Source organism: Momordica charantia (assembly GCF_013281855.1).
Source record: "Momordica charantia cultivar OHB3-1 chromosome 7 unlocalized genomic scaffold, Mcharantia_2.0 BLBB01000007.1, whole genome shotgun sequence".
NCBI lineage: Eukaryota > Viridiplantae > Streptophyta > Magnoliopsida > Cucurbitales > Cucurbitaceae > Momordica > Momordica charantia.
Window position 1 is genome coordinate 10,276,474 of NW_028275165.1, and position 27,625 is coordinate 10,304,098.

The 27,625-nt window shown below is 37.9% G+C and overlaps 1 protein-coding gene across 1 annotated transcript; it reads right to left on the minus strand.

The window, feature by feature from the left end:
- Positions 1–226: 226 nt before the first annotated feature.
- Positions 227–27,625, minus strand: LOC111023811 (protein LATE ELONGATED HYPOCOTYL). Its single transcript, XM_022301291.2, has 9 exons — positions 27,281–27,625; positions 26,905–26,930; positions 26,487–26,714; positions 26,260–26,371; positions 25,763–25,824; positions 2,623–2,835; positions 2,360–2,542; positions 1,084–2,271; positions 227–1,003 (listed from the first exon to the last, which is right to left on the minus strand). Exons 3-9 carry the CDS (start codon positions 26,523–26,525, stop codon positions 593–595), a joined length of 2,208 nt encoding a protein of 735 aa, XP_022156983.1. The 5' UTR covers positions 26,526–26,714; positions 26,905–26,930; positions 27,281–27,625; the 3' UTR covers positions 227–592.

Genomic DNA, 27,625 nt, shown 5'->3' on the forward strand with positions numbered 1-27,625 from the left:
ATGCTTGAGAGGATGATAACAACTTACAGCCAGTCATGTTCTTCCAAACAGAGATGGGAATCTGTTCAAATTGTCAACTGTGACTCAAATCACATAATAATCCTCAACAGTTCTGTTTCTGTAACTGGAAAACATAAAAGTCAGTAAATCAGCAATCAAATAAGATCATAAACTAAGAGCCATAGCATCAAATGCATTGCAAGATCAAGATATTGCTACCCACACCAGAAGGAATGTCTCCGTTGTTTCGATTAGTTTTACACGATTAACAAATTTGGTTTCTGGTTCCTACATAGTGGGACAGGCAGAAGAAAAACATGCTAAATATATACCGTCTCATGAAGAAACTACAGTCTTGGAAGAGATGGCCTGATAATGGCTACTGGTACTGAACAATTCTTACAAAAAGAAGGCAAATTTAGGTAAATGTTCAGTTTCAGTAGTATAAGTTCGAATGTACCAATCATATAATGTAGGCATTTTATAGTACACACGCGAAGAATTAAAGTAGGAAAGATAGATTGACGAGGAAGGTTAGATATACATGCAGAAGACAAAGGTTTCCTTTGCTTGTTTGCATGCCAATCAACTGTCAATTTGAGGCTTTCTGCTCCAGGCGTAGTCTTTTTTGACCTCCCTCTTCACAGTGGCTGCTGGAAGTTGTCATTCTCTTTTCCTTTGCCTCCACTGAACATCGTTTGTAAGGTTTAAATCCAGTTCGACAACTCTTGGGCGTCCCAGTTCCAAGTCCGATTGTGAGAAATTCGCCCACTCCGTTGTTGACACCTGTTGGTGATGTATCTCTCTCCATACCTTGATGATTAGAAGATCCACAAGTCTTGTTGTTAAGATCCAAAACCGCTGCACCACTATCTTTATCTACAACATGACTATCTTTTTTAACATTTTCATTCTCCTTATTCTCGTTTTCTACATCATGAGGAGGTGAAAAGCTTTGTGGCAATACGTCACGAGTGAAGAGTGCTTGAAAGGCCAGCCGCCCCTATCGAATACAAATTACATGAAAACGTAAGCATTATGTGAAGAAAAATGCAACAAAGACTATAAAATAAAACAACATACCCTTTTTACCTCATCAGAAACCTCCTTCCAAGATTCACTTGTGTTACTGATGCTTCTACTGCGACGATTACTGGACTCAGCGGCTGGACGGTTCATTTCAAGCTCCGTTTCCTCCTCCTTTTCTTTATCGTTCTTTTCTGATGCATCTATCTCCCGATCACTTCCAGAAGGTGTATTGGAACCACAGGAGGAACGATCCACTTGTTTTCCCCTCTTAACCTTGTTTGAATCGTGAAACTCGGCTACAGCAGGTGTCTTTTCGTTATGGGCAGGTTTCACCATAGCATTTGCATTTGCACCTCCACTACCCTCAGAGTCAGATGATGAATGAGTAGGTGACTTGGAACCTGAATGTTGAGCTGTCAAAGCTTCTGATTGTTCTGCATCCAGGTGCTGATCTTGCAAAGCAGCATTTTGTAGGGGACTTTCTGCTTTGTCCTTGGACGCAGGATTTGGACAGATATCTGATGATTGTACTACAGGAGCTGATATAGCAGCATTGGTAAAGGTAGAATGAAAAGGGGCACATAAAGGTAGCAGTCCATGGGCCGCCCACCATGCAGTTGCAGCTGCCACAGTTGCTGCAGCAACGGCTTCCATACTTGGAGTGGGGTTCATTTGCTTGGTCCTAAGACCTTCTTTATCAGATAAAGGAGAATCTTCAGAAGTTTCAGAATTCACATAGGGCCAACATGTTGCTGTCAAACTTGCTATTGCATGGGCTGCAGGGTTTTGTTGAAGGGTAGACACAATAAGATCCGAAAATGAGGAAGACATGTGATGAAGTGACTTGCAATTTTCTTGGTCAGGGTGAAGTAAGGTGAATGGAGTAGGATGAATGGGTGGATATGATTGATAAATACACCTAGGTGTATTATTTTGATGTTCAAAGGAAACAGAATCAGATGGATTTCTAAGTATACCACGCTCTCCTGGAACCTCCGTTACTGGATGAAAAGTGGAATCCAGCAGCGGGGTATCTGTTAAAGAACCTTGAGCATTTGCTCCCAAGCTTCCATCTACCACATGCACAGGCACATGCCTCGGATAATTATGAGCGGCCTGCATCTCATCTCTAGACAGTACGCAACTTAAAGCTTCTTTCTTTTCAGCAGACACCAATTTTTCATGTGAAGCACTTGAAATCTCCAATTCTGAAACTTTGCTAGTGACTTTCTCATGAAGTAGCTGTTTGGCATCAAGGTAATTAGATATTCTCATTCAATTTAAGTTAAAAGAACATATTGGATTCATTCCTTTTATACTGCACAATTACCTCTTTAACTGAAGGCAGAAACTCCCTGAAACCACACGAGTGTTTCAATTTCACTTGCACTGGTACAGAACTTTTGTTTTTCGAGGAAAAAGAGTAAGCTTCCCGTGATAGGGTAAGTACTTCTGAGCAATTATCATCATGAGCATCCTTTTCATTAGTTGCTTGTTCTTCTCCACTAGTACCCTAATATATAAGTAACAAAAGCGAAATATTATAGTAAATGAACATCAGTACATTGGAGGAAGATAAAAAATGCCACACACCTCATTCAGTGGCTCTTTCTCCAAATCTAAGATTTGTTTGCTCTGCGAAGAAAACACTAAAGTCAAGAGCTTCCCGTCATTTGATCCCAGCTTTGATATGGGAGTCTTCCTTGGATAAGGATTACTTGGTTTCCTCTTAGGACGAGGTGGTGGAATATCTATGTCAAGAGCTTGTCCTACAGGTATCCCCTTAACAAGTGCTTCTTTTTCCAACTGAGAGAAAAATGTAAAATCTCAGAATCTTGGGGAACATAAAACATATCTTCTTACAATAATGACGTAGCAAAAACATATCTTCTAAGAATATCCATGTAGTGAGTGGAACAATTACTGAAGAATTAACTGGCAACTTTGTACAGGGAACAGGAAAGAACAGGAAACTGCTGGTTTCCATGATATGGTATGTTCATACAAAAGTTCAGACTCCAGAAGGAACATGAAACTGGTGGTTTCGGTGAACAGTCCTTTCAAGGATAAGGGACCTTGTAAGTGTAACTGTAGAGATCGTCTCATACTTTAAAGAGTGCAAGCTTTTGCCTGAAGTTGGCAGACATTATTATTACAAGAAGTTAACTACAAAACTAAAATGAGGCTATCAAAAACTCAATACACTTTATAAACAGTTCACTTCATTTTAGCTGACCAAATAAAACATGTTGTGTAGTCAAGAATCCAAATTAATAGTGATAGTGTACAAATTTGTAGAGACTAAGGTTGGAGAGAATCAAATGTTATGTATTCCCATTATTAAAGTCTATATATATAGACAAATATACAAGGTTGACCTAATCCTATAAGGAGAAGGTAAAGGACAAATTAATATTAATACAAAGAATATAAAATATACTAATATCTATACTCTAACACTCCCCCTCAAGTTGGTGCATATATATTAATCATGCCCAACTTGTTAGACAAACAATCTATTCAACTTGTGTTCTGTGATTTTTGATATCATTGGGATCACCTCAAAAGTTACGATTGATTTCTTCTCAACCATAATAAACAAACGAACTTATTTGAACAAAACGGCAAAACCAGACCAAACCACCCGAACCAAACAAAACAGATGAATCAAACTACTGGAACCAAACCGGATTAGATGTTTTCTGAAACTAGAAACCCTAACTGCTGCCCCACGACAACTAGAGGGGCGAAGGCGACGGGTGGCAACTGGCGGCGACGAAAGCACACGGTGACGGCAATGGCGATTGGCGGCGAGACGAAACCCACGAACAGCAGCGCTGGCGAATCAGCAAACGGCAGCGGCGACGACGATAGTAGTGAGTTCAGTTGGATAGCAATGAACAAAACTCTAAGGAACAAAACCCTAATGGACAAGAAACCTAGAGCCCTGATACCATGTAGAGACTAAGGTTGGAGAGAATCCAATGTTATGTATTCTCATTATTAAAGTCTATATATATAGACAAATATACAAGATTGACCTAATCCTATAAGGAGAAGGTAAAGGACAAATTAATATTAATACAAGAATATAAAATATACTAATATCTATACTCTAACAGAATTAAACTATTAATGTTAACAAAAATGTTAAGTTTCAATTTACAGGATCATGGATGACAAAGCGAACTTTATGAAACAATGTAAATTTCATATGAACCATTAAAAAAATTTTAAATAAGAATTCAATCATCCATGCATCATATTAAGCAAACATAAACTTGCTGACATATACAAATATCCATCAAACTATTGTCAACAGTCAAAATCTACAGTGACGTCCAGTGAGCTGTAAAATAAGAGAAGATTACTTAAGAGTGTGAAACCTAGCATGGTGCTTGCCAGAGGAGCTCCAGTGTTCGAGTTAGAATACTTTAGTTGAATAAAGAACAAGTATTCAAAATACTAGAAGATTCCCCACTATAAAATCTACCATTCAACCCAAAAACTTATTAATATCTTCAATATATTCTTCACACAATCTCACTCGCTGATGTCAAAATTAGCATGAAATTCAGCAAGTGTACTATCAATATTAATTTGAGAGAAACTGACATTCTATCGTTTGGATACAAGATCTGTTGCTCTGATATCATATTAAATTACCACTCAACCCTGAAGTTTAAGTGAATAAGTTTTTTGAACAAGAAACAAGCTTTTCTTTAAGAGATGAAAAGGAAAAATGTTCAAGGACACAAACTCCTGAAGGAGTGAAAAGAAAAAAAAGTAACAAAGAAATTTAATAACAATAGCAATGGGGAGTTATAAAAGTCATTTCAATCCATACAAATCATACTCGAAAAATAATTGGAGAATAAACCAGAAAGAGCACACCGTTGTGAGGCTTTATACTTGGCGTAGAGAAACAATCATAAGCACCAAGGTTGCTCGGGTTTACAAAGCTAGAGGTCCTCTACGATCCTTGCAAACATTCACCAAAGTGACTAACTTACCGAATGATTCCAACCAAGAGTAAGGTTAAAAGATGAATAACTCTAAAGATCAAACCTAGAATCTATGATGGTCACTCCTAGATCCTAAGACGACACTCCAAAATTAGCTTGATCGAGACTAATCGACCGAATCGGTTTAACATCAAACCTAAAGCAAGATTTGAAAGAGACAACACCAAATGTGTTAAAGAACAAAAGTTCTTGATTTCAATATCTCAAATCTGCCATAACAAGGTGAATACAAGCCTTTAAATAGGCCAAAGGGTCGTTCAACAAAGGAATACCAAAAGTCTTTCAAAATCCTACTTCATGCAAACGGAAGAAAATAAGACATGCAAATTAAAACTTGATTGCACATCAATCTAGACAACTAAATATGGATCAGAAAACGTAGAATAGCTTTAAATTGTCTTGGAAATCACATATAGGAGACGCTTCACATTTGGATGAGGTTTGACAAGCTTTGACTTCACAAACTCCCAAGAGGTGCAATCTGTCAAGGCACCTGTTCATAATTCTACACACTTTTCTTGTCCTCCGTGCCATCTCTCAAAATAGACAACTTTTTCCGTGTCATCTTTGCTCCATTCTCTTCTTGACTCATTGAAGTAACATTATAAATAATTTTGGCTTCAAAAATCTTCGTCTCCTTGTGTGCATTAGCTAGCCTTTGAAGATGTAATATGAAAGCCTCTTGAATCTTCTTTGCTTTGCTTCTTGTAATTGCTCCCTCGGGTACATTCAATGGATCCATGGTGGGATTTGCATCAAACAATCCTTCTAGAATCTTTGTTTGCCCTAAAAACCCTTTGATTACTTTCATACCATATTTTTGAGATTATGGCTTTAAACCCATTAAGCCGAAGAAGATTTGCTTTATTATGGAAGCGGGCACCACAATAAAGCTGTAAAATATTATTGGAAACCTCCAAATTCCAAACCCAAAAGACGTTGAACAAAGAGAAGAAAAGAGCCCAACATTCAGCTGCATAAGGACATGAAAAAATGATACGCTGTTGAGTCTCACCACTAGCAACACATAGGAAGCAAACCGTAGGCTGTAGCTTCATAAAGGGCAACTTCTTTTGGAGAAACTCTAAAGAATTGACTTTGCCCGTAAGGAGAATCCAAGACAAAAGGTTGACCCTTTTAGGAATATTCAAGTTCTAAAGGGAAGAGTATACATCTGTAGGAAAAAGAGAAGTTGGAGCCCCAATCTTCCCTAAAGAACGGACCGTAAAAGCCCTTGAGTTCTCTAAACTCCAAATCCGAACGTCCTCTGTGTCATGAAGTGAAATTGAAGAGAGTATGGTCAAAAGGTTTCTAGTTCCACAACCTCCTCCTCTTTCAGTGAATGTCGATTGAGGACTCGCCAACAAGACATACTCCTATCCCATGCATCTTCGACAGAGATAGAAGGGGTCGAGGATATTCTAAAAATGGCTGGGAATCTATCTTTCAACATAGTATCTCCTACCCATATACGATGCCAAAAAAGGACTCTTTTACCATTACCAACTTTGAAATGAGCATAAGAAGCTACCTGCTGCCATGATTTATAAATGTTGGTCCAAGGGCTCCTACCGGAACCATTTTGTTAATAATAAGAAAAGAAAATAATTCTTTCTTGATTACTCCAAATGATTGATACAAGGCTATATAACAGTCACAAAGAAGAAACTAAAAAGAAATTATTGCCTATTAGGATAAGGAAATACTTACCTATTAGAACAATAAAACCCTAACCTAAATAAAATAGGAAACCTTTAAAATAAAATAAACTATAATTTAACACTCCCCTCAAGTTGGTGAATGAATATTTTACATTCCCAGCTTATTAACCAAATGCTCAAAGTTGTTGGTGTTCAATCTTTTTGTAAGAATATCTACTATTTGATTGTTTGTTGGTACAAATGGAGTACATATGAGGCCGCTATCTAACTTCTCTTTTATGAAGTGTCTATCAACTTCAACATGCTTGGTTTTGTCATGTTGAACTGGATTATGTGCAATACTGATGGCAGACTTATTATCACAATAAAGTTTCATAGGCCCTTCCCATGGAATCTTCAAATCTTCTAAAATAATTTTTATCCACAGTAATTCACAGATGCCCAATGCCATTGCTCTAAATTCCGCTTCTGAACTTGATCTTGCAACTACATTTTGTTTTTACTTCTCCATGTCACTAAGTTCCCACCAAAGAAAGTACAATAGCCAGAAGTGGATTTTCTATCGTCTATCGATCCTGCATAATCTGCATCTGTATAAACTTCTATATTGAGTTTCTCGCCTTTCTTAAACAACAATCCTCTCCCAATGGAGTTCTTTAAATAGTGGAGTATTCGGTACACAGTTTGAAGATGAATTTCTTTTGGACTATGCATAAATTGGCTTACCACTCCTACAGCATACGCAATATCTGGTCTCGTATGAGAAAGATATATTAATTTTCCAACTAACCTCTGGTAAGTTTCCTTATTTACTGGAGGACTCTCTTCAGATGCACATAATCTATGGTTTTGATCAATCGGCGTTCCTATTGGTCTGCTGCCAAGCTTTCCTGTTTCAGAAAGTAAATCAATCACATATTTCTGTTCTGATAAGAATATGCCTTGTTTAGAATAGGCTACTTCTATCCCAAGAAAATATTTCAGTCTTCCCAATTCTTTAACTTCAAACTCTTAGATTAAACACTTTCTCAGTTTCTCTTGTTCATTATTATCATTGCCAGTGACGATAATATCGTCCACATAAACAATCAATGTTGTTACTTCCCCTGTAGCAGAATGTTTTATAAACAATGTATGATCTCCTTGACTTTGTTTATAGTCTATCTTCCTCATGACTTGAGAAAATCTACCAAACCATGTCCTAGGAGATTACTTTAATCCATACAACGCCTTTTTTAATTTACAAACTTTATTTCCTGCTTGCTGATATCCAGGTGGAATCTCCATATAAATTTCTTCTTCAAGATCACCATGTAGAAAAGCATTTTTTACATCATATTGTAACATGTCCCATCCATGATTTATAGCAAGAGATAGAAGTATTCGTACTGTGTTCATCTTGGCAACAGACGCAAAGGTTTCAAGGTAATCAACCCCATATGTTTGAGTATATCCCTTAGCAACCAACCGTGCTTTGTACCTCTCGAGTGTTCCATCTGCTTTATACTTTACAGTATATATCCATCGACATCCTAGAGCTTTCTTATCTTTAGGCATAGTAACCAACTCCCATGTTTTATTTTTTTCTAAAGCTTGCATTTCAAGATTCATTGCTTGCCTCCATTCTTCATGTTGTATTGCCTTCATATATGTTTTTGGAATATTTATCTGAGTAAGGTTAACCATAAAACTTCTGTACTGACTTGAGAGTTTGTCATATGATACAAAGTGAGACAATGGATACTGAGTACAAGTCCGTTTTCCCTTTCTTAAAGCAATCGGCAAATCCAGGTCTGACTCATCATTAGCAGATATTGTAATGTCTGACTCATCATTAGTAGATACTATAATGTCTAATTCATCATTGATTATTTTCTCATCAATTTCAGTTACAGGGATATGTTCAGACTCTTGGACGTGCTTATCATTTTCAGTGTTCCTTCTTGAATAAACCTGTAATGGTGTAGTAGTAGAAGGGTTAGATGCTCCTGGTAAGGTGTCTAAGGGTGGTGGTAAAGGATTTGATATAGGAAATGTGAGGTTGGGAATGGGCAAATCCTTATCTTCCAATAATAGTTCCTCCCCCTGAAGATGAGGTGAGGTAAAGAAGCTGGTGTCTTCATAAAAGGTAACATCAGTAGAGATGAAGAACCTTTTTGAAGGAGGATGATAGCATTTATATCCCTTTTGAGTGTTCGAGTATCCGACAAAAATACACTTGAGTGCTCGTGGATCAAGTTTACCTGGCTGATGACTGTGAACATGAACAAAGGCTACACAACCAAATACTCGAGGAGTCAAGTTATTTGTTGTTCGAAAATCAGGATAATATTTTGATAGGATATTCATAGGAGTTCTATGGTCTAGAGTAGCAGATGGTAACCGATTGATTAAATAAGTGGATGTTACCACAGCTTTCCCCCAGAAGGATTTAGGAACATTTCCTTGAAAAAGAATGGCACGTGTCACAGAAAAGATGTGACTAATTTTTCTTTCGGCCACTCCATTCTGTTGAGGAGTGTCCACACAAGACGACTCATGGATGACTCCATGTTTTTGAAAGAAGGATGTTAAGTTTTGATTGAAGTAATCTCGAGCATTGTCAGAATGGAATCGTTTGGGTTTGATTCCGAATTGGTTTTCTATCATATGAAAGAATGTTTGAATGGTAGAACCAACATCAGATTTTTGTTTTAAAAGATAAACCCATGAGACTCGAGTACAGTCATCAATGAACACAATAAACCAACGAAATTTGGAAACATTTGGAACATTGGAGGGACCCCACACATCAGTATGAATAAGAGAGAAGGGAACTGATATTCGTTTATTATTACTAGGGAAGGGTACACGCTTGTGTTTAGCGAATTCACAAACTTCACAGTGAATTGACTCAGGATTAAGATTTTGGAATCGATCGGGAAACAATATTTTAAGAGTTCGAAATGAAGGATGTCCTAGTCTATAATGATTCAACAAAAGTTTACTTGAAGGATGATGAGTTTGTGAGGTGAAGGAGACTGGAACACTAGTCTAACCGACAAGTTCATTTAGATAATAAAGTCCATCTTTTTCATTAGCAAGTCCAATAATCTTCTCATTACCCTGGTCCTGTAAAATACAAGAAGAATCAGAAAAAGTTACTCTGCAACCTAAATCTTTGATCAAATTCTTTACCGATATCATATTAACAGTTAAACGTGGTATATGAAGCACATTCTTTAAAGTAATGTTTGAATTTATCTTGATGTCTCCTTGACCAGCTACTGTTACCAAGGTACCATCTGCTGTAGAAATTTTCTTATTGCTCGGACAAATACTATAAGAGATAAAATGACAGCTACTATTCGTCATATGGTCTGTTGCACCAGAATCAATAATCCAGGTACAAAGTTTAGGCTGGGAAGTTGTACTCGTCAAAGTTACCGAACCTGTACCTTGACTAGGAGCATTATCCAAAGTTTTTAAAAAGCTCCTTAATTGTTTGATCTCATTTATGTCCAAGTTTTTTGTAATTTTGGACGACTGTGACATTGATACCAAGACTAAACTGCAACTCAAAAATGGAGATCCAAAACTGAAAAATCAGTACTGTACCGAACCGAAAGAGGGTTGAACCGAATCAAAAACAGTTGAATCGAACCAAAATATTCCAAACCGAACCAAATCTGACTGAAACGAACTGAAACCTGTCGAAACGATCCGACAATGAACTGAACCGGACTGAAAAAACGCTGAACCAGTCCAACAACGATTTTGAACCGAGCCTAAAGGAGCCGAACTGGCTGGACCGAACCAAGTGAACCGAACCAGTTAAACCAGACTATCTGAACCGAACTGGACGAACCAGGTTAACTGGACCGGACGTAACAGCAAAGGATGACAGCGGCAACGGTGGCGGCGACGAATAACAGCGGTGACGGTGACCGTTGTCCGTGACGAAGGGCGGCAAGACGAAACCCACGAACAGTACTCGAAAAACAGCAGCGCTGACGAATCAGCAAACGGCGCCGACGCCGTCGCCGGCGATGGTCGACGGTGGCCGGCGGTGGTCATGTGTTGAGCGGCGACAGTAATGAACAAAATCTTAATGGACAAAAAACCTAATGGGCACAAAACCCTAATGGGCACAAAAACTAAGTTAAAAAAAATTTTAGAATAAACCTAGAGCTCTGATACCATGTTAATAATAAGAAAAGAAAATAATTCTTTCTTGATTACTCCAAATGATTGATACAAGACTATATAAATAACAGTCACAAAGAAGAAACTAAAAAGAAATTCTTGCCTATTAGGATAAGGAAATACTTACCTATTAGAACAATAAAACCCTAACCTAAATTGAAGTTATATGAGAAAGTTTTTCTTATTATTCTCAATACAATAGAGGGCAATATATACAAGAGTATATTCAATCAAGTGACTAGAAATTAGGTATAGTCTAATTCTACAAGGAATATATTACATGGTATACAAGGAAAGTAATCCCTAATATTAAGCTTGATTTTCTACACTCCCCCTCAAGCTGGATGATATATGCTCGTCATTCCAAGTTTCGAAATCAATCTACTGAGGCTGGTTGGATGCAATGCCTTAGTTAATATATCAGCTGCCTGTTGTTGAGAAGACATATGTCTTAGATTAATAGACTGTGTCTCAATCTTTTCACTGATGAAGTGACGATCTATTTCAACATGTTTCATCCGGTCATGATGTATTGGATTTCTTGCAATGGCTATGGCAGATTGATTATCACATAGTACCTCTATACCTTCAGTCTTGATCTTGAGCTCAGTGAGAAGGCGTTTTAACCAAATTCCTTCACAAATCCCATGGGCTAATGATCGAAATTCAGCTTCAACACTGCTTCGAGCTACAACCTGTTGTTTCTTACTGCACCACGTCACTAAGTTCCCCCATACATAGGAACAATATCCTGATGTTGACTTCCGATCAATTAGAGATCCGGCCCAATTTGCATCAATGTAAACTTCAAGTGCTCGGTTTGTGGTCTTTCTGAACATGAGTCCCTTCCTAGGATCGTGCTTGAGATATCTCAATATTCTATACATAGCTTCCATATGTTCCTTTGAAGGTTTGTTCAAAATTGACTTACCACACTAACCGCAAAGCTAATGTCTGGTCGTGTATGAGTTAAGTATATAAGTTTCCCAACTAGACGTTGATATCTGCCTCGATCAACTGGTTCATCTTCGGGATTAACTCCAAGTTTTGAGTTTGCATCCATAGGTGTATCTGTTGGTTTGCAGCCACTCATCCCGATTTCCCTTAGGAGATCTAGGGTGTACTTTCGTTGAGTAACAGAAATCCTTTTACTAGATCTTGCGACTTCCATTCCTAGGAAATACCATAGGTGTCCCAAGTCTTTGATCTCAAATTTCTTTGAGAGAAGTTGCTTCAGTCGAATAATTTCCTCGGAAACATTTCCTGTGAGAATTATATCATCAACATATACTATTAAAACAGTGATCTTACTTGGTGAGAAATGCTTGATGAAGAGGGTATGGTCGGATTGACACTGAGTATAGCCATCTTGTTTCAACACAGTTGTAAATTTTCCAAACCAAGCCCGAGGTGACTGTTTTAGTCCATAGAGAGACTTCTTAAGTCTACATACCTTTCCTCTAGTATACCTGTTCTCAAATCCAGGAGGTATGTCCATGTATACTTCCTCTACTAAATCGCCATTTAAAAATGCATTCTTTACATCTAGTTGACACAAGGGCCAATCTAGATTTGTTGCAATAGAGAGAAGTACCCGAATAGTATTCAGCTTGGCAACTGGAGCAAACGTTTCCTGATAGTCAATCCCATAAGCTTGTGTGAATCCTTTAGCCACAAGGCGAGCTTTGAATCGCTCTATACTACCATCTGGTTTGTGTTTGGTCTAAAAAATTCATTTACATCCAACTGTGCGTTTACCTGGGGGCAAGTCAGTAAGTATCCAAGTCCCATTTTTCTCTAGAGCCTGTAGTTCTTCTAGAGTGGTAGCCTTCCACTTCAAACTCTTGGATTAAACAATTTCTTAGTTTATCTTGCTCATTATTATCATTGTCTGTGATGATAATATCGTCCACATAAACAATCAATGCTATTACTCCCCCTGTAGCAGAATGTTTTATAAACAATGTATGATCTCCTTGACTTTGTTTATAGTCCATCTTCCTCATAACTTGAGAAAATCTACCAAATCATGCCCTAGGAGATTGCTTTAATCCATACAACGCATTTTTTAATTTACAAACTTTATTTCCTGGTTGCTGATACCCAGGTGGAATCTCCATATAAATTTCTTCTTCAAGATCACCATGTAGAAAAGCATTTTTTACATCATATTGTAACATGTCCCATCCATCATTTACAGCAAGAGATAGAAACATTCGTACTGTGTTCATCTTGGCAACATGCGCAAAGGTCTCAAGGTAATCAACTCCATATGTTTGAGCATATCCCTTAGCAACCAACCATGCTTTGTACCTCTCGAGTGTTCCATCCGCTTTATACTTTACAGTATATATCCAACGACATCCTACAGCTTTCTTATCTTTAGGCATAGTAATCAACTCCCATGTTTTATTTTTTTCTAAAGCCTGCATTTCAAGGTTCATTGCTTGCCTCCAATCTTCATGTTGTATTGCCTCCATATATGTTTTTGGAATATTTATCTAAGTAAGGTTAACCATAAAACTTCTATACTGACTTGAGAGTTTGTCATATGATACAAAGTGAGACAATGGATACTGAGTACAAGTCCGGTTAATTCTTATCTTCCAATAATATTTCCCCTCCCAAAGTGAGACAAGGGTTTGGTATAGGTGATTAGTTAAGGGCTTGAAGGAAAAGTGAGATTAGGAATAGGTAAATTCTTATCTTCCAACAATATTTCCCCCTCCCTGAAGATAAGGTGAAGTAAAGAAGCTAGCATCTTCATAAAAGGTAACATCGACAGAGATGAAATACCTTTTAGAAGAAGGATGGTAGCATTTATATCCCTTTTGAGTGTTCGAGTATCCAACAATAATACATTTGAGTGCTCGTGGATCAAGTTTACTTCGTTGATGACTATGAACGTGAACAAAAACTACACAACCAAATACTCAAGGAATCAAGTTATTTTTTGTGCAGAAGTCAGGGTAAAATTTTGATAAGATATTCATAGGAGTTTTTTGATCTGTAGTAGCAGATGGTAACCGATTGATTAAGTAAGTGGCTGTCAATACAGCTTCCCCCAGAATGATTTAGGAACATTTCTTTGAAAAAGAAGGGCACGGGTCACAGAAGATGTGACCAATTTTTCTTTCAGTCACCCCATTTTGTTGAGGAGTTTCCACACAAGATAATTCATGAATAACTCCATGTTTTTTAAAGAATGATGTTAAGGTTTGGTTGAAGTAACCTCGAGCATTGTCAGAACGAAATCGTTTGGGTTGGATTCCAAATTGATTTTTGATCTTATGGAAGAATATTTGAATGGTAGAACCAACATCAGATTTTTGTTTTAAAAGATAAACCCATGAAACCCTAGTACAGTCATCGATGAATACAATAAACCAACAAAATTTGGAAGTATTTGGCACGTTGGAGGGGCCCCAAACATCACTATGAATAAGAGAGAAAGGAACTGAAATTCGTTTATTATTGCTAGGAAATGGAACACGCTTGTGTTTATCAAATTCACAAATGTCACACTGAATTGAATCAAAATTAAAATTCTGGAACAAATCTGGAAATAAAATCTTAAGAGATCTAAATGAGGGATGTCCTAACCTATAATGATACAACCAAAAATTATTTAAAGAAGGATGAGTTTGTGAGGAAACTAAGACTTGAACATCTTTCCCAACACTATCTAGACCAATAGGTTCATCAAGATAATAAAGTCCATCTTTTTCTTTAGCAAGTCCAATCGTCTTCCCATTGCCCTGGTCTTGAAAAATACAAGAAGAAGAGAAAAAGGTTACTCGACATCCCAAATCTTTGATCAAATTTCTTATTGATATCAAATCAACAGTTAAACGAGGTATATGAAGCACATTTTTTAAGATAATGTTTGAATTTATCTGGATGTCACCTTGACCAGCCACTGATAATAGAGTACCATCTGTGGTAGATATTTTTTTATTGCTCGGACAAGGACTTAGGAGATTAAATGACAGCTACTCTTTGTCATATGATCAGTTGCACCAGAGTCAATAATCCAAGTAGAGAGTTTAGAGTGTGAAGTTGTACCCGAAAAGTCTACCGAACATGTACCTTAATTAGGACTCTTTTTTAAGGTTTCCAAAAAACTTCTTAGCTTTTCAATCTCATCTGTGTTTAGTTCTCCTTTTCCAAAACTCTCTTCTGTCACAACGCCTTTCTGACTTGATGAAATATGAGCTTGGCTATGTCCTTTATTTGCACTACCTTTATTCGTCCAATTCTTGGAATTTGAATTCTGATAGTTTGCAGGTTTGCCATGTGCTTCCAACATTTATCATTGGTGTGCCCAAGTTTCTTGCAATAAATGCATACTACATGGTCTCTATTTCCTGATTTTCCTCCATCTCAATTGTTAACTCCTGTACGTGTACTATTTTCTACCTCAATCATTTTAGTACCTCCTATTTTCATGACCGATCCTTCTGTTTGTGGTTTCAGCATAATACTACGACGAGATTCTTCACTTCTAAAAACGCCAATAACCTCATTTAGGGATGAGGGATCTTTGCGCAAAATTTGTATTCGAACAGCATCAAATTCAACATTGGGACCTGCAAGAAAAGTATAAATTCGGTCTTTTTCGACAAACTTTTTTAGAGTAGCAGCATCCTCAGTACATTTCATGTCAATACATTGATAGTGATCCAGTTTTTGCCATAAGTTTTGAGGACTTGTAGAATATTATGTCACTGTTCGATTACTTTGTTTTGTTCTAAAGATACGAGTTTTGATATCAAATATTTGTGCATCGTCTTTTACTTTGGAATAAGTTTGTTTCATTGTTTCTCATATGTCTTTTGCAGTCTTAAGAAACATACATGTATCACTAACAGTCGGAGTCATCGAATTCCATAACCAAGACATGATCATTGAATCTTCTTCATCCCACATATCGAACTTTGGATCTTCTAGTTTGGGTCCTTTCCCAATAATGTGGTTCAATTTTCCTTTTCCTTTTAAGAACGTTTGAACAAGTTGATACCATTTTAAATAATTTTTTCCATCCAACCTATAACTAGGGTGGATGTATTGTAGGTCTCCCGTGGAAGATTTATAATTTTCTTCCATAATAGTTTCTTGTTAGACTTTGATTTTAGAAAAAACAAAGCAAAACGGGACCAAACCAAGTAGAATCAGACCAGAAAAGGCTGAACCGGACCATAACTAGATCAAACCGGGCTAAAACTAGAGTTGTTTGAATACTGAAATGGGGTTAAGGCAGAGATCTTGAGCAGGGTCAGAAAATCAAGGAAACATACAAGAGAGCTCTCTCCTCTCTCCTCTCCTCTCTCCCTTCTCCCCTCAACCATTTCGTCCATCTTCATCTCAACACCATCCTTTCCATGACATGGCTTCACTAACCTCACCGTCGACACTGTCTTTGGCTCCGATATGGCAAATCGGCGTCTGAATGTGAGGATAGAGAACAAATCCTTTTCATGCTCCTTCGACGAACGATCTAAAGGTCGAGTGATCTTGATAGAAGAGTTCCACCTGCAACGAAGATTTTTTGTGTCTTTAGAAGAAGTTGTTGTGGTGTGGCTTTCAGACTCGATAGATGACCTTCTTCTCTCCCCTCAAGCTCAGAAGTTTTTTAGGAAGACACAGTGTATCAATGGTTTTGTTTTTATCCTGAAAACTACCAATAAACGAGGCAGTTTCATTGAAATCACTAAAGTGCAGAATTCAGGTGGAAAAACAAACATTGTGGTTCCTGCAGGAGAAGACTTCAGAGGCTGGGGTGATTTTAAGCAGCTTCTTCTTGATTTTCTTAATGGTTTTGAAACCCAAAGCAAAGAGAAAAGTATTAAACACACAAAACAACCAAACCAGAAAATCTCCTTTGTGGATGCGGTGACCAAATCCCCTAACCTGACTGAACAGAAGAAGTGTCATCCTCAAAAGAAAGAAATAAGACCCATAAATTGGAACCAAGTGCTAGTTCTTACCCGAAGAGATTTCCACGACAACTGGGGGAAAATTTTAGAAACTTTAGAGAGTCAACTCCAAGTCTTATTCTTAATGCTTTCCACCCTGACAAAGCCATTCTTCAGTGCCCCAATGAAGATCTGGCTCATTTGTTGAGTATGAATAAAGGCTGGGTTACTTTTGGTGATTTAACTCTTAGAGTGGAAAAATGGACCAAGGAAAAACACGGGTATAGCACTGTGGTCCCATCCTATGGTGGATGGATAAAGTTTAGAAATATCCCCCTGCATCTTTGGAGTGAAGACTTGTTTCAGAAGATAGGGAACTGTTTTGGAGGTTTTATTGATTATGCTGATGAAAATGCTGCTAGACTTGAATGTATGGACGTTGCAATTAAAGTTAAAGGCAATTATTGTGGTTTTGTTCCAGCTGGTCTCACCATTAAAGAAAATGAAGATGTTTTCCCCCAAACTTTAATTACATTAAAGAAAATGCAATTAAAGTTTGGGGGTTTATAGCTTCTTTGCTAGATTTCTCTCTCTGTATTCCTAGAAGAATTGAAGATTTCATTGCTGAAGGTTATGGAGGAAGGTAGCTCAAGGGCAAAGCTTGGGTTCTTTGGAATTGTGCGGCCCAGGCTCTTTTATGGTCGATATGGAAGGAACGGAATTGTCGGCTTTTTGAAGATAAGTTGATTTTGTTAGATTCTTTTTGTGTGAATATTAAGCATCTAGCTTCTTGGTGGGCTATACTACACAAGAAAGTTTTTTGTAACTACAATCTTCTTTTGCTTACACAAGATTGGAAAGCGGTGATTGTATAGAGCTTTGGGGAGGGTTAGCTCTACCCTCCGCCTTTTGTTTGTATCCCCTTTAGGGGCCTTCTTGTTTTGAATACACATAATTTGTTTCTTATCAAAAAAAACCGAGCTGAAACTATATCAATACAAATCGGATCAAGCAAAACCGAGCCGAACCGAAAACCGTGAACCAAACCAAGCAATATTTAGTCTTCTTTTGAAACCCTAGCCGCCACTCTTTGAGAGATAAATACCTAGCAGCCACGAACAGTTCAATCGACGGCCACACCGAAAAATAACGAACACAAAAAATCCGACGACCACGAACAACACACCCAGAACCCGACGACGGCGCTTCTGACAACGACTCCGACTACTAAACAACCGGCGGCGAACAAGACCTCGACGGAAAAACGGCGATCAAACAGCTGCGGCGATGCAGAATTGAAACGGTGGTGACGGCGGCGTATGAATAGCGACAGCGACGACGGCTGAATGATGGAAGAAACCCACACAGGTCCAAAAAATAGTAACGGAAGAAACCCACGAACAAGAAAATAGTCGAGATGAAGGCCAATCAACAAAAAAGCCTTATGGCTCTGATACCATGTTAATTTGATAAGGGAAAAATAATTCTCACTTGATTACTACAAATGATTGAAAATAATTCTCACTTGATTACTACAAATGATTGATACAAGGCTATATAAATAGTAGTCACAAAGAAGAAACTAAAAAGAAATTCTTGCCTATTAGTATAAGGGAAACACTTACGTATTAGAACAAGAAAACCCTAACCTAAATACAATAGGAAACCTTTAAAATAAAATAAACTATAATTTAACAACTTCAAATACAAATATTCCTTCAAAGTCTCACTTACTCCAAAGAAAGGTTTACATCTTGTCCAGCCACCTGGTATCAGTCAAAATCTAGATGAGGGATAAAGTCCACTATTTCTTAAAACTAAAGCTTCCTGTTTATGATGAGAAGAAAAGATACCACTGTAGCCACGAAAAAGGAAATAGAAGAAATATATTTTATATTTGACAACTCCAAGTTTGGTTTTTGTTGGTTTCTTCCAAGAGTGGCTGATCTCTGCTTGGTTCTCTTTGCAGTATTTGTTTTAGGGAAGTAATTATTTTATCCCTCAAGCATTCTTCAAGTCAGGCCTTTAAGACGTGTTCGGCATCTTCTTTTGAAATTCTTATGGTTCTCCATGCTTAGTTGTATGCAGTTCGCATAGTTCCTTCAGCATTGTCCCTTGATTCTAAATGTTATTTATCTATTATTGTTTGTATTGCTCTTGTTGAGCTTTTTCTAAAGAGTTTTCTTTCTTTACTTCTCTCACCCCTTGGGGGTTCGTATCTTGAACATTTTTCCTTTTCATATATCACTTAAAAGTTTTTTCTTGTTAGGGAGAGAGAGAGAAAAAAAAATTACTCCAATACTCCAGGCTGAAGACCTATCTCCACATACTCATCCCATGCCTATGGATAATATTCTTGAAGTCCATAGCGTTCTCCTTTCTCCTTTAAATGGAGGAATGAGAATTCAAATTCTCCTTACCTTAAATAACAACTCAAATTGAAGACATTAACCAAAAATAATTCAGATGAATTCCCATAATATTCTTAAAAGAAACTTGGCTAATAATCGCATCTCTTTCAATTTAACAACTTTCTCATAAATCTTATAATTTCATCCCTCAAATCTTCACTCTAAGATTAAACCATCTATTTCCATGTTATCATGGGTCACAGGGTGATCCACAAGACTCGCTAGATGAATTTCTAGAGGGAACTCGCAGACTCTTGATTAAAGATGAGGGCAATATTTGTTGTTTCGTATAAATATCATTTAAAAGACCACCATAAAAGAAGTTCTCAATGTTGAGGTTGTTATTGCCTGGACTAGACTTGACTCTTGAGTAATATGTGGGCAAGAAGGACTAGATGATGGAGAAAATGGATCAAAAAAAGACACCTCCTGACAAGGAGAAATAATTGTATAGAATAGGAAGACAAGTAATGAGAATGAGAACAAACTTTTGATGACCCAAAGGACAAAAGGATGCCACTCAAAAGCATGCTATGGCCTTTGAACTTGATGGTTAAATTGTATAAGTCGGATCCCCTTGATTCATGTCCTCTAATAATAATCATCTTAGACATAATAAAATCCTAAGATTAGGAATAACCTAGAGGCTGGAAAGAATGAGACAACAATTAAGGTCACAAGTCTGTTCGCAAACAAATCAAATTAAAAGAAAACTAGGGTAAGTTTAGAACAAAGGCTAATTAAAAGTGATGGAGTGAGATTAATTCTGCTAGATCCAAGTATAAAGGATAGTGATTGTGAAGCTAGTCAAAGATATAGGTGAAAGATAGGGGACTATCATCCAATTAGCCTCATCTCTTGTATGTGATAATTGCTAGGGTCCTCCCCGAAAGACTCAAAGTTTTACTGCCCTACACCATTAAAGAAGAGCATCGTTGCAGGCCGACAAATCCTTGATGCATCCCTCGTAACCAACAAACTCATAGAAGAGTGAAAAAGGAAGAAGAAAAAAAGTGTGGTCATCAAGCTTGACATTGAAAAAGCCTTTGACAAAGTTGATTGGGATTTTTCTTGATAAAGTTCTTGTGTCAAAGGGCATTGGTATATTATAGAGATGATGGATTAGGGGTTGTATTTCTTCACAAAACTTCACAAAAACTCTCGTCGGTGGGGTCTTTGTTTTCAAAAAGCCTCCTATTCCTTTCCTTCCAAGTCAACCGAAGTGTCGCTCTAACCGCACAATTCCATAGAACATATGCTTTACCTTTGAGCAAACCTCCCCCAAAATTCTCAAGAAACAGATCATCTATCCTCCTAGGAAGGCAAAACTGTAAATCCAGCTCCTTCCGAACGAAATCCCATGCCTTCGTAGCAAAAGGGCAATGAAGGAAGAGGTGATCTATTGTCTCCGTTGCACAGTTACAAAGCCCACATACCGAAGGAGACAAAGCCCAAAACGGAAATCGTCTTTGGAGCCTCTCAGCCGTATTTAGGCCTTTGTAGAAGACTGTCCACAAAAAGAATTTAACTTTCTTTGGCACCTTGAAATTCCAAATGTAGGAGACGACGGGTGCTTTCAGCTTTGGTGAAGCCTTAGACAGAAGGGAGAACACTATTTTTGCCAAAAAAATCCCACTGCTATCCCCTTTCCATCGAAGTTTATCTTTCCCATTTCCTGGCTACCAAAAATCGATCTTTTCTAATAGCTTGCCCATCGAGTAAGTTCTCTGTCAAAAAAATTCCTTCTCAGCCCCAAATCCCAAGTATGGGAGGAAGTCACCCAACAATCTGCCACAGAGCAATCTTTTTTGGTTGAAATCTTGTACAGATCTGGGAAGGATGCTGAAAGAGGCGAGGAATCTGCTCAGCCATCTTCCCAGAATCTCACTTGGTCTCCTTTTGAAACTTTAAAAGTGCTCCACTTCTCAAAGCTGCCTCTATTTCTAGCAATTTCTATCCAAGGGCGACCTTTCGAGGAGCCATTCGTGGGGATAGAAAACCAGCCATGGTTCTCTACCCCGTAAATCGCTCCAACGACCCATCTCCACAATGCTTTCTCCTCGTGAGCAAATCTCCAAAGTCATTTGAATAGAAGAGATTGGTTCCTCTGTTTTAAAGAACCAATCCTGAGACCACCCTATTTTTGAGGAAGGTCTCCTTTTGAAACTTTAAAAGTGCTCCACTTCTCAAAGCTGCCTCTATTTCTAGCAATATCTATCCAAGGGCGACCTTTCGAGGAGCCATTCGTGGGGATAGAAAACCAGCCATGGTTCTGTACCCCGTAAATCGCTCCAACAACCCGTCTCCACAATGCTTTCTCCTCGTGAGCAAATCTCCAAAGTCATTTGAATAGAAGAGATTGGTTCCTCTGTTTTAAAGAACCAATCCCGAGACCACCCTATTTTTTAGGGAAGGAAGTTGTTTCCCAATAACAAGGTGACTCCCCTTTTTATCAGCTCCCCCTTTCCGCAAGAAGAAGTACACCATAATGCTATTCAACACAAGTTGTGCTAGAGTAAGTCTCCCACCTTTGGATAGAAGCAAATTCCTCCACTTGTCAAGTCTAAGACCGGCTCCCACAAGATCTTTGCCCTTTGATTACCTCCCAAAGGGAAACCTAAATAGGTACAAGGCAGGCTTTCCAATCTGCAACCCAACATACTGCTCCGGTGCGAAACCACATCTTCCTCACAATTTATCCCAATCAACGAAGTCTTCCCCCACATTTAGGGACAAGCCTGAGGCAATCAAAAAGATGTTGAGAACTCCCCACCATGCTTTCTCCTCGTGAGCAAATCTCCAAAGTCATTTGAATAGAAGAGATTGGGATTCCTCTGTTTTAAAGAACCAATCCCGAGACCGCCCTATTTTTGAGGAAGGGAAGTTGTTTCCCAATAGCAAGGTGACTCCCCTTTTTATCAGCTCCACCTTTCCGCAAGAAGAAGTACACCAGAATGCTATTCAACACAGATTGTGCTAGAGTAAGTCTCCCACCTTTGGATAGACGCAAATTGCTCCACTTGTCAAGTCTAGCTTTCATCTTATCAACTACTGGCTCCCACAAGATCTTTGCCCTTGTCTGAGACCACGCTTAGCAAAAATCTTACCTATGGGTTTGCCATTAATGAGAACCGAGACATTCGTAGAGGACAAGCAGCCTTCGATCCCCAAACCCCTCTCTTCACTCACTCAGTCAGTCTCTGTTCTCTCATTACTCTCAATTATTGTTCTCTCCTCCCTCTCAAATCTCAATGGAACAATGCTACTCACTTTATCTCTCTCTCTCTTCTTATTCTTCCTTTTTCATTCACTGTACATCATTGATGGCCTGCATGTTTGACACAATAAACCAACCTGCATTCAACCCTTGTCTTTATTCCATTCCAATCTTCTCTGTCACTGTCAATGTCAGTTTGACATGCTTACCCTCTATACTACGTGGCATTCTCTCACTGTCTGACGTCTGTCACAAAATGTTAACAACCCAACCCAAACTTTTAAAGGTTAGGTGTTGATCGATTCCTTCGGTTGTGTGACCCAACCACCCAAATTTTCAGGTTGCTCCACAAAATGTCCCTAAAGCAACTCAACCCAACCCGCGAATGCCCTACTTAGCACATGAAACACATCAATGACAAAGCAAGCCAAGAGTAGGAATCATCTGCAAGGCCAAGAACGTGGGTTTTAAGGGAGCGAGTGGCTCCTTGTCACTTTCTATATTTGTGGGTGGTAGAGTGAATTTACCTTCAAATGTAATAGGGACATGGTGTTCCACTCCCCACCACCCTCGGCGAAAGTTGACCACACTACCCTTGGGCCAAAGTTGAGCCACTAGTTGGCCTACCACCCCTCGACCAATAAAAATATCGTAATTCAACGAAAGAGGATGATGCATCAGCAAACTCAAAGTGGGATCATGTGGTTGAGAATGTAGGTCCAATGAAGTCAAAGAGTCATTTGCCACTATCTATGTACATTACTGCATACATTAGCGCCAACGTTGATTTACCTTAGAATGTATTGTTAGAATGTATTGTTGGCCAGCAAACACAGTGTTAACTCTCCACTATACTAGGCCAAGGTGGGCCAATATGAGGCATCCCATGGTATATAACACATCATAGCATGAGCAAGCATTACAGACAAGTGGGCTTCAAGAGTCGTCCAAGAGGACCGTGAATATATGGCCAATATTATGTGGGATAGGTGTATCAGCATTGTTCTCCTTCTCACTAGGTGGAGGTTTGCATTATAGAACATAGCCCCAGGATGGGTATCTAATATCAAGTCGATATTACCATGAGTGATACATCACGAAAGGGTCCGGATGGATGGATATTCAGACAAGTCATTATCATCAAGCAAGGATGGTTGGCCAGTTAGTGGTAATTGTCTTCAGCAAATGGACAGTGCTTAAAGACGCCCTTAAAGAAAGAAACTGAATCACGTACCATTATCTCCCCATGCAAGAATCTGAGGTGATTCTGATAGAGAGATTGTTTTATGACAACAGAGAAAAATCATTCTGGAAGCAGAAAGTACCATGTACGTCAGGTAACTTACATGAAAATAAGTCACATCAAGGACACTGAATTAGGTATGTAACATGCAAATATTATAATTAAAAACTAAACAGCACGTCCTTTGACCACAAATTCTATTGGCTGAGCTCAGGTTTCATGCACCAAAAAACTATTTTATTTCATGCCGTATTTAAAAAATAAAAAATAAATAAATAAACACAATTAGTCGCAAATAGCCCCAGATTTCTTTAACAAATCATTTTTATTTGAAAGAATAAAATTATAAAAGGAATCATCGCTAAAAGTTTAGATAAAATGTTATCAACATGGAAACAAATTTTGAATAAACAAGAAATAGCTGGAAAGCCTGAAAATTACAACAAGAGCAGGGCCATAAACAAGTTAGGAATATATATTTAATCTCATCACTAATGTGGAGTTGCTGAAATTGTCCTTCTTTAATTTATGACCATATATATGTTACAAGATTGGAAGCAGACAAATTTATATAGAATAGATAACAAAATCTTGCACATATAAATAGCCTAACAGAGGTTTGAGAGAAAAGCATTCAATCATATTTCATACACTTCATATATCCAAAAATAATAGATCAGGCAGTTATTCACGAGAATAGTCGAAGTGCATGTAAACTGGCCTGAACACTCACAGATACAAAAAAAGACCAACAACAACTAGTGGACGCATGTTACTAAGTTTTCTACAGCTCTATATACTATAACACTCTCCCTCAAACTAGAGCCTATTACAAAGAGACTCTCGTTGAGCTCCATTTAATGTCTTTGTGAAGGTATCAAGTCCATTTTAGTCATACCTTCAAAGATGAGAGCAAGAAATTGTGCCCTTCATTTAGTAGGCTACCTTTTCCCCTCATCCTGATTGAACTTGGCCAGCTCAAAGTCATCTTCTTAATTGTGGGCATAGATTTCTAGGTATGTTCCCAAACTAGCCTATGTTCAAGGGGCAAGGTTGAGATCTCTATAGAACAGTGCTCAATTAGCTTATTAATTACCTTAATTCCTAAGCTAATATTTCCTTTCTTGGGTATATATGATTAAATAAACTCTTTTGGTCTTTCTCCATCTCATTTCTAGACTTCTATTTTTCTTTCTTTATACCTTCTCAAGGTCTACCAAGGCATAGAGAACTGAACATCTCAAGGTCTACCAAGACATAGAGAACTGAACAACACATCAGCTTTCTTCTTTAACTACATGCTCACATAAAAAAATGATGTTTTAATCCAAGTTGAGACCGACCTGAAACAAGACATCAGTCCGTTTGTGAAATTATTAATTCAATGCTGTCACCAGTACCTCCTTTGTGCCACTAAAAGCTGTGCTCACGTTATTTAAACTATTTGAACTGTGCATTCTTCCCTGTTAGCTTGGAACTTTCAGTAAACGTTTGATAGTACCCTACAATCCAAAAAACTCAGAACTCTATCATTCTGAACCCAAGGATTTAGTAGTAAGCAAAACCTTCAAGCCTAGGAAAGAAAAGTCATACAATAACTTTAGGTTTGAATGTCTGGGTGATTTAGTACTAAGCATAGCCTTCTCGTTCAAACATTTTTGTTTACCTCAAAGATCAAATTTCAAAACCTCAAAGCAACATAAATCATTTGGATCAGGATCATCGATGTTGTGAAACTAACATCAGTCTAGTATCCATACTAGAGATAAAGCAACATCTATATTCAGCATACATAAAAACAAGCGTACAGGATAAAGGCACCTAGGCCATAATGCCAAATGGAACTACCTGTTATCCTAAAACAAATGGAACCACCTGTAAGAAACACTCAAACGTTCTACTGATGAGTAAGAAAGATTGTGAACAAAACAACTGGACCAAAAAAGAATACAAAAGGAAAGAAGTTTGCTAGAAGGCAATATTCATAAAATAAAACCATCAAAATCATGGACTACAAACAAAGAAGAAGCAAAGCAGAAAAAATAAGAATAAGTAGAGAAGGGTGCCCATTTTGACCTTTGAAAAGAACTTCTGTGCATGACTTCGTATCTGGACTGCAGTTTTTGTTCCAATATGTTCTGGATATAAAAGCATGCAATGGAAAATCAGGTAACCTTTAAGGAGAATCTTTTTCTTTCTTCTTTTTATCAGAAACAATTTCATACACCAATGAAATTACAAAAGAGGGGAAAAGTTAGCCTCAATCCAATAGAGTTGGGAGAAACTCCTCCAAGTGGACAAAAGTCAGCCATAACTATAAGACTGAAAAAGCAGTGATAAAATAAACTTAAGTAGCACTCATTTCTTTATCCAGATTAACTTAGCTCAACAGCAACCATAAATTTGGATCATAGATAACAAAATATTTCATTAAAGCATATTCTGATTAATTAACTGGATGCTAATTGTATTTGCATCACATATCACAAAGTATATAATTCATCCAAACAATGTTATATGCTAAGAAATAAACAAAAGTCAAGAGGGACAATGAAATTTGAGCAAAATATTACCTTCAATTCTCTGCCATGCTCGGCCATAGAGCTTCAACGCCTCTAAAAATCTATTGTGCTCCTCCTCTGTCCAGCGCTCTCGTTGCTTTGTAATTGTATATGGTTTCCTGGTCTACCATATGCATAAAATACACGACTTTAAACCTCAGTAATAAATAGTTTTCGTCTTTTATTCTCTTCTCTTCATTTCTTTGTTCTTTCTTTGATAAGGGGGGAGGGATTATCACCTTAAAAACCAAGTCTTCTCCTGAGGAGTTGGGATCCATCAACGGACCTGAGCAGCTGCCGCTGCTTCAAATCCTCTCTAACGAGCAACGGGTAAAACGAAAACCTCCTTTCATTGTTTGGGATATAAAAAATTCTAAATGATGAAGCCGTTGTTGGTTTTGTCACCTCGCTTCTTGATGCTACTGCAAAACAGAAAAAAAGCGACAGAAATCGGTAGCGATCCGCCTCTTTTTCATGAAAACAAAATTAAGAATTCCATATTTAACTGTATCAGGGGACATGTGTGAAAATTTTTACTCTTGTAACAAATAGTTGAAATAGAACTTCAAAAATTATTTTCAGAAGCCACCGCAACAAGATAGAGATGCTTCGCCGAAAAAGAACTTAAAATGAAAATTCCTTATTCAGAATCCTCACCAAAACGAACCGGAAGACGCCAAAACCTTAGAATGTAGAAAAGAGAGAAATTCTAATCAGTAATCAGCAAACTACTATCTCCACCTCACAGTAATGCATCGTTACAATACTGATCTGGTAGCGTTAAGTAAACTTTCCATTTAGCTGCCGAGAAAACATTAGAAACGGAAGAAAATATGTGTGTGTGTGTGTGTGTGTGTGTTAAACACCAAACAATTAACTTAAGCAGCGCTAAGTAATTCAATCTTGAATATCACAAAACAAATACAGAAACTCTAAACATTAAAAAAACTCCATAATTTCTAAAAAATTTCTCGGCAACCAAACTGAGAGTAAGAATTAAGAAAAGCCCTAAGCAGAGGTAAAACAACAGTACCTTGGGGGACAGCCATGGATGGAGGTAACTCTGAAGGGAACAGTGGCTGCTCCGATCATGCATGAGAGTGGAATCACCAGAAACTCGGCAGAAAACACATAGTTTCTTGCAATTAAGGAGGTGAATTGAAGGAGAAGAAAGATGAAAGAAAACTGAAGAGGAACCAAATTTTTGCAGTGAAGAAGAGTTGCTTCTTGTGTACTTCCTTTTTTTTCTTTTTTCTATTTTTCGTTGGAAGTGAGAAACCTAACGCACCGGAAATTACAGTTTGGGGGCGTCGGAGCAATCTCAGCCACTATAATTTCCTCTGGATGTTCTTCGGATTTTAAAAAAGAGAAAAATTAA